General features: G+C 41.5%; 1 protein-coding gene across 1 annotated transcript; it reads left to right on the forward strand.

The window, feature by feature from the left end:
- The first annotated feature begins 371 nt into the window (after positions 1 to 371).
- On the forward strand, positions 372 to 1,991 carry LOC149242979 (disease resistance protein RPV1-like). Its single transcript, XM_089371087.1, has 2 exons — positions 372 to 919; positions 1,046 to 1,991. The coding sequence occupies exons 1-2, from the start codon at positions 372 to 374 to the stop codon at positions 1,989 to 1,991; spliced, it is 1,494 nt and encodes a 497-aa protein (XP_089227213.1).
- Positions 1,992 to 8,521: the final 6,530 nt, after the last annotated feature.

Consider the following 8,521-nt stretch of genomic DNA (forward strand, 5'->3'; position numbering starts at 1 on the left):
AACGCGTAAAGAAATATCTCATAAAGTGGCACAGCGCTCCGCTAATATTATACCGAATCGTCCAAATATTACATGACATAAATGGCATCTCTCACCTGTACCGCACCTTTAAATACGCGTTATTATTATTATGACATAAAAGTAGTGTAGCGCGCCGGTATTACATGACATAAATGGCATCTCTCAAGCGTCTATATACGCGTCTTCGTCAAGCGTCTATGGTATCCAAAGCATCATCGTTCAACGCGTCCACTGCATTTTTAAACGGGATTCGCATGCATTTCGACATAAACTTTGAATTCCATTGAAGCTTTGCGTTTTATTATTATTATCCCGTTTATCAGTTCGTACATTTACAGATTTCAGTATCAATGGCCAATCTAACTATATCCGCTCAAGGTTCTGCTGCTTGCTCTTCCATAGCTTCTTCTTCTGCCTCGACTTCTTGTACTCCTTGGGATCTGCTTATTAATCACCGCGGTCCGGATGGTAAAATGGCCGCCAGATATCTGTACCGACGCCTTACTTCCAATGGATTAATGAGAGTGTTTTTCGACAAGGAAGAGATGGAGAAGGGACAAAACATTTCTCACCAGATAATAGAGGCTATCCGTGGTGCGTCTGTTCACATTGCAATCTTTTCACCAAGGTATGCCGAATCTTGGTGGTGCTTGGATGAACTTGTGCTGATGGTAGAGTCAGGGAAAGCCATTCTTCCAGTTTTTTACAAGGTTCAACCTTCGGTGGTCCGTTATAATGTCAAAGACGGCGCGTACGCTGATGCCCTGCGAGACCTTGCAAAGAAAACTACACTTGATCCTAAAACTGGTGAACAGAAGCCACGCTACAGCTCTGACAATATTCAGAAATGGAGAGGCGCACATTCTAGAGTTGCCGATATAAGCGGTTGCGAGATTAGGTGAGCTGCATCTCCTCGTTTTCCTTAACATCCATCTTAGTTTTCATTTGTTGGATTCCACCATGTTGAGATTCTCTTAGTGTACATTCGTAAGCGCTTCTCACTTGCTTTGTTTATTCACTTCAGGGACGAGGACGACGAACTTGCGCAACTGGACAATGTCGTGGAAGTAGTTCTGAAAATGATTCCAAAGCCATTGGTGCATGTGGCAAAACATCCAACTGGGTTGGATTTCAAAGTTGCTGAATATGAAAATTTTGAAAAGAGGGCCCTATCCAATCAGGAGCGCTGCAAGGTTGTGGGCATTGTGGGTGTCGGTGGCGTTGGTAAAACCACCCTAGCCAAGGAATTGTTCAACCGTAGAAGATCAGATTACACTAAATCCTCTTTTTTATTTGATGTAAGACCAAATCCTATAACTCTTTTGCAGACGAATCTCTTAGAAGCCTTCATACCTGGAAAAAATTGGAAAATTGGGAATCCTGATGAAGGGTTAGGGATACTTTTGAAGCATCTCTCGTCTTTTCATGGTCTTATAATTCTGGATGATATAGATCATGCATCTCAATTGGATGCACTTTTGCCAATTAGGGATATCCTTGGCCTTGAGAGCTTGATTTTAGTGACCTCCAGGGACAAGCACGTCCTCAGAAGTTCAGGGGTGTTAGAGTCCTCAATTTATTATCTGAAGGGATTGAGTGAATCACATTCCAAAGAGCTCTTCTGTTGCTATGCCTTGAATCAGCGATTTCCATCACCAGAATTTGAAGATCTGGTAAAACGATTTGTAAAATCGTGCGACGGATTGCCATTGTCGCTCAAAGTATTCGGGGCGCTTGTTTGTGGACGGAATGAATTTTACTGGCAAGAGACAGTGGATAAACTTGAAAAGCTACTGCCTGGAACTGAGATACAAGAGAGTCTTAAAATAAGTTACGACAAGCTCAGTTCAGATGATCAACATATATATTTTAGACCTTGCTTCCTTTTTCATGGGAGAAGAAAGAGATCGTGCCATCAGAATATGGGGTTTGACTGGGATTCAAAATCTACAGGACAAGTGTCTGCTTGAAGTGGACGCAAAAAATAACATTAGAATGCATGATCACTTTCGTGACCTGGCAAGAAATATTGCGCAGGGATTAGGGAGCCGTCGTCTTTGGCAGCAATCGACGAAGGACATTGATGATTCGCTGAAGCAATCATCACGTGTAAGTGCTTCCATCATTCAAACTCTTTGATTCAGATTAAATTTGAATTTTAAAGTTTCTGTATTCACAAGAAATATATTTTGCTTTTTCGAAATAAAGATCTACAATTGTGATATCGTATGCTTTTCATATGTGAGCAGATAATGACCGAAGTTCGCGGGATTAGGATGCTTGGTTGTAGCGCTGATACCTCGACGTGGTACACACAAGGGCCAAAGCCACGGTGCAAAAGACCGTGGGATGATTCTCGTTTTCGTGGCATTTCGAATTTGCAGTTTGTTGCAACTGCAGATGGTAATTATTTAAAACCCATATTGGACAAAACGTGGTTACCAAGTCTCAAATGGCTCCGTTGGCATAATTGTCCATACTCTTGCGTGCCTGAGTGGATACCGATGGAGAACTTAAGAGTTTTAGAAATGGCCGGGCAGAGCTTCAAATCGCTGTGGAAGGAGGAATCTCAGGTATGCTTATTTTTCTTTTGTAACTTCATTTCATTTGTACGCCAAAATCATCATTTACGTCTTTCTGATACCTGAAACGCCAAACATTGCAGCCTCCTCTTCAGTTGCGAGAACTACGCATCGAGACTCCCTCCTCTTCATTTTCAAACTTTCCCAAGTCCATAGGACAGCTCCAGTACCTTGAAAATATTACCATCAAAGCCTCCCTCAATAGCTTGCCGGAAGAATTTTGTGAACTGCGCTCCTTGAAATACTTATGCTTACAGGGCTGCAGCAAAATGATCTCGCTGCCTGATTCTTTTGGAAGGCTAACAAACCTCCAGCACATTAAATTGAGATGGGCCTCCAGTTTACAGATGCTTCCAGAGTCTTTTGGCGATTTAACTCGACTCAAGAGTCTAGATTTTTGTCGTTGCTCCAAGCTGACCGTCTCCAGCGCCACACTTGGAAATATTACAACCCTGGAATACTTGAATATCTCAGACTGTTTGAATGTGACAGAATTGCTCCCCCAGATCGAACATCAACGGTTCTTGAAAGAATTACACGTGCAGGGAGCGAAATTTAAAGAATTGCCCAACTGGATTGGGAACCTATGCAATTTAGAAGCTCTGTCAATAGGTAGCAATTCGTTGGAATGTTGGAATATTAATTCCAACTGCACAGCGCAACGCAGTTTCGGAAAACCGCCCCGGTCTCCCCGCACCACCATTCGAAAAAGCTTGTACCCGCAGGAGGAGCCCCGCCGCAATCCGGATGCGCCACGCGTCCCTTGTACAGCAGCCAAATCCGCTGTTCCCCGGAGGTTAAAGTTCGTTTTGTTTGGGCGAGTTTTGTTTGGGCGAGAGTGGTGTGCGAATTCCGTCAGATCGAGTTTGGAGGCTCAGATCGCCGCGAAGCTGCGCGGACTTTATCCACTGGCCCGATGCGCTGTGGTGGCGTCACGTGGCACCGGCGTGCGTCAAATCAGATTTTGCGTGGTGTGGAAGTTTTTTCTGTTGACCGCTGAGAATGGAAGAATTAATGGTTTTTAATGGTTGGTCGTAGTTTTTGGTGGATGCCTTTAAATGGTTATGGGCACATTATCATATATTGTTTTATATATGTTTTTACGTAGTGTTTGTTGGAGGCCCTTTAATATGGGCATGGGCACGTTTTAATTTTTTATATATATATGTTTTTATATATTGTTATGTAAGTGAGGGCTGTAGTTTTTTTTATGTATGGGTGTATTTGTGCCTGTGCACGACGAAGGTAGCGAGAGTGGTGGCTGCGCTCGGTGGAGCAAAATTTTTGTAAACGCACAGCAGTGCGAGATATGAAACAGGTGATGTAATTGTTTTTGGCCCCCATTGTAAAACAGAAGATTATGTAATTTTCACAGCAGTGGAGTATGTAATTTTTGTGGTAAATGTTGAACGCACAGCAGTGCGAAAGGAATTTGAAAACAGGGATGTATTGTATTGGTTTGCCATCGCAAAACCAAGAGATAGAATGAGATTGTTTATGTAATACCCACAGCAGTGGAAGACCAGAAGCGAGAGAGAGACAGAGTCTCTCCAGTGAATCCCTCTTTGCACAGAGGATGAAATTTTATCAGTCCTTTTTGTTTTAAGCAATAAAAATGTTTTTGTGACTGTGTAATGCACTGTTATGAGTCATATTTGTTTTAATAGCTTCGCTGTGCAAAGGTCCTGGAAGAAATGAAACAGAGCATTGGCTCTGTGATGTCTGTTTGTATGGTTTTGGTATTTTCCATTGAAAAATACCCAACAGTGGTATCAGAGCTAGTCCAGGCTCTTTGAAGGCTCAAAGATGCTGAATGAAGGACTCTTGTTGCAGCACTGAAGGTTCTCCAGCAGTGTGAAGCCACAGCCAAAAGGGTTAAGGTATTTCTCGAAGCTTTCCTTTGTGTTACTGTTATAGAAACAGTCAGTGATTTAAAAAGAAAACACAGTCAAGTATTTAAAGCCATAGTTCAGAATGGCTAGGTCAAAGAAGAAAGCCTCCAAGCCTGTTAAAAATGTATCTCCCTTCTCTACTAAGATAGAAGGCAGTCCATTAGAATACATTCTATTTGAGGTTCCAAAGTTTGATGGAAACTTTGATGTATGGGAAATAAAGATGAGGGCTTTCCTAATGTTTGAGGGGATTGAAGTCTGGGAGTCAGTGATTGATGATAGCAAGATGGATAAAGAATCCATGGAGTATGATGCACAAGCAACAAAGACTATCTTGGATGAACTCCCTGATTTAGTAAAGAAGAATCTAGGAAAATATACATCAGCAAAGGATGTATGGGACAGACTGCATGACCTCATCAAGCTTCAGGTAAGAGAAAGAGATGAAGAGCTTGCCAAGCTTAAGAAGGAGCTTGACCAATGCAAGAAGAAACATCATGAAGAAGTCATATCCATGACAAATCAGCTGAATGAAGCAAAGAAGCAGGAAGATGCCTTGACAAGTCAACTTGAACAAAGGCACAAGAGAGTGAACAAGCTTGTGGAAGAGATTGGACAGTATAAGGTAGAGGTCTCCTCCCTTAGGTCCGAACTACAAGAAGCTAGGAAGCAGGCACAAGGAGCTGAAAAGAAAATGGAGAGCAGTGAAGCAGAAATCTCCAAAATGAAGACAGATATTATGTCCTTCAAAATAGTAGCAGCTGAAGCTACTTGTAGCAAGGAAGAAACTGAGGAATAGCGTACAATGAAGAATAATGAGTGTGAAAAATTGGAAGAAGAGATTGTCCTCCTCAGGAAGAAGGTTGAAGGGATGAACAAGATCATGAAGAGCTCTCAAGCTTTGGATGACATGCTCAGCTATCACAGATCTCCATCTGATAAATCAGGACTTGGGTATGTAGGTGAACCCTCAAACAAGGATGAAGATGCTTTAAGCAAAGGAGATGTGAAGAAGCCAGAAAGAGATGGTGATGCTCCTAGTTCCAGCAAAAGCAAGGAGAAAAATGAAAGCTGCAATAGAAGAAATCCTGCTCCAAGCAGAAAACCAGCTCCAAGAAGAAATGTAGCTGATGGCAAAAGGGCAAGAGGCAATGGTGATCATCAAAGGATCTCAAGGCAGCAAGGCTTCAGAAGTACATCAATGAAACCGCCATCTCCCAGGTACCAAAGTTCATTTTATGGTTATTGTTATGCTTGTTCAAACTTTGGTCATATGGCAAAAGATTGTAGAGCATTTCATAAAGATAAATGTTGTGGTCTCCGAAAATCTCCAAGAAACAATTTTAGAAGAAATCATGAAATGTCATTCATGAAAAATGTAGAATGTTTCAAGTGTCATAACATTGGGCATATGGCACGAGATTGTAACTTAACATGGGATCTTACACAAGCTAGACCCATGCAAAAGAAGAAAGTTACACAAGTATGGAGAAGGAAGGAAAGGCAATCTGAAACCCCCTTGAACTCCCCAACTGATCTAAGTCTCTTTTGAGAAAACTTTGCTGAAAGAAGATAAAGCATACACTAAAGGGGAGCTTGTAATTTTTTATTTGCTGAACTGTATTAACAGTCATTTGTTGATGGAGGATGTATTGCAGTGCAGCAGTTGCAAATGAAATCTTTGTTAATCCCTCTGAAAGGTAATATGCAGCAGTGATGAAATCAGCAATGTTTTTGCTTTGTTTTTATGCAATATGCACAGAAATGCATAAAGAAGAAAAGATGGGAGCGCTGAAATGTAAAGAGCAGCAGCGAGATAAGAGAAAAATGCAAAGCATGGAGACCCTCACAGCAGTGGGAAGATAGAACATAAGACAACAGTTTGGAAATTTTTTTTGGAGCACATGGATTAGAATGAACAGCAGTTTAATTTTTTTTTTGTGGTGCACATGCATTGAAATGCATAGCAATGGAATGTAGTTTTCTTTTTATGTAAAGTGAGAGAATATACTCACAGCAGAGTGAGTATAATACACAGCAGATGGAAATGTTTTGTATTGGGAATGAAAATGCAAAGCAGTGAGAAGAAAATGAGAAGAAGGCAAAACGCAGCAGAGCGTAAATGCCCAGTGGCTGAGAATGCAATGAAATTTTTTTTCACACAACAGTGAAAAAAATGTAATATTTTTTTTGTATGCAATGCAACATGCAAAGAAATGCATAAAGAAAAACAGGGACAACAGATTTTTAATGCACATGGATGAATGAGAATGTGTATGGCAGCAGAAAAACGAAAGGAATTGCACAGCAGTGCATTGTGTAATTAAAAAAAATGAAGACTAAGATTGTGTGAAGCAAGGGTGCATAAGAAAAGGCAGCAGCCTGTGTTATTTTTTTGTGGAGAATGAAGTGCCAAGTGTATGTGCACACAGCAGTGCAAATTGCAGCAGCAACACAACAGCAAGTGTATGGACAGCAGCAGCTTGAAGAAAAGTTTTCTCATCATGAAGAAGGAGAAGCACACAACAATGCAAACAAGAAAGATGCAGCAGCATTAAAGTTTTGTTGAAGAAATGAGATGTAATGGACAACAGCACATGCAAAAGAAATTTTCCTTACAGCAGTAAAGGTAAATGTAATGAATTTGTTGCTCATTAAATTGAAATGCAATATATGCAACAACAATGAATGTAAGAAATATTTACACACAGCAGTGTAAATTTGTAAGTTGGGACAGTGTAATTGTTTCAGAAAAGACAGAGTATTTTGTCTTTGAAAAGTGCACAAGCAGTGCAAGTGTAGATACAGCAGTGTGGGATAGACACAGTAAAGAAGATGGCACAACAGTGCAGCAGAGAATATGCAGCAGCATAAAAGAACAATGTAATGAGTTTGCACACACAACAGTGCAATGATTGTTTGTTTTGGAACTGCATTTGAAGCAGTCATTTGGTGAAACCCTCTGTTAAAGAGGAAGGTGCTTTTCAGCACATTGTCATTAGTGAATCCCTCTGTCAAGAGGAAGATGCTTTTTAGCATACACATGGTAAATCCCTCTATCAAGAGGATGATGCTTTTCAGCATAGTCACAGGTGAATCCCTCTGTCATGAGGAAGGTGCTCTTCAGCACATTGTTATGGTGAATCCCTCTGTCAAGAGGAAGGTGCTCTTCAGCACATTGTTATGGTGAATCCCTCTGTCATGAGGAAGGTGCTCTTAAGCACAGTTTCAGGTTAATCCCTCTATTAAGAGGAAGACAACTTTGTTTGTTTGTGAACTGCATCAGAAGCAGTTGGTGAATCCCTCTATGTGAGGAAGATATCTTTGTAACAACAGTACTGAGGAATCCCTCTACGAGAGGAAGTGTTTGGGTATGTCCTAATGCCCAGCAGTTGAAATTAAAGAGGAGTGTTGGAATATTAATTCCAACTGCACAGCGCAACGCAGTTTCGGAAAACCGCCCCGGTCTCCCCGCACCACCATTCGAAAAAGCTTGTACCCGCAGGAGGAGCCCCGCCGCAATCAGGACGCGTCCCTTGTACAGCAGCCAAATCCGTAGTTCCCCGGAGGTTAAAGTTCGTTTTGTTTGGGCGAGAGTGGTGTGCGAATTCCGTCAGATCGAGTTTGGAGGCTCAGATCGCCGCGAAGCTGCGCGGACTTTATCGACTGGGCCCGATGCGCTGTGGTGGCGTCACGTGGCACCGGCGTGCGTCAAATCAGATTTTGCGTGGTGTGGAAGTTTTTTCTGTTGACCGCCGAGAATGGAAGAATTAATGGTTTTTAATAGTTGGTCGTAGTTTTTGGTGGATGCCTTTAAATGGTTATGGGCACATTATCATATATTGTTTTATATATGTTTTTACGTAGTGTTTGTTGGAGGCCGTTTAATATGGGCATGGGCACGTTTTAATTTTTTATATATATATATGTTTTTATATATTGTTATGTAAGCGACGACTGTAGTTTTTTTGATGTATGGGTATATTTGTGCCTGTGCACGACGAAGGTAGTGAGAGTGGTGGCTGC

Source organism: Pinus tabuliformis, chromosome 8 (genome assembly GCF_031772625.1).
Source record: "Pinus tabuliformis cultivar Carrire ecotype Pingquan chromosome 8, CPIR1, whole genome shotgun sequence".
NCBI lineage: Eukaryota > Viridiplantae > Streptophyta > Pinopsida > Pinales > Pinaceae > Pinus > Pinus tabuliformis.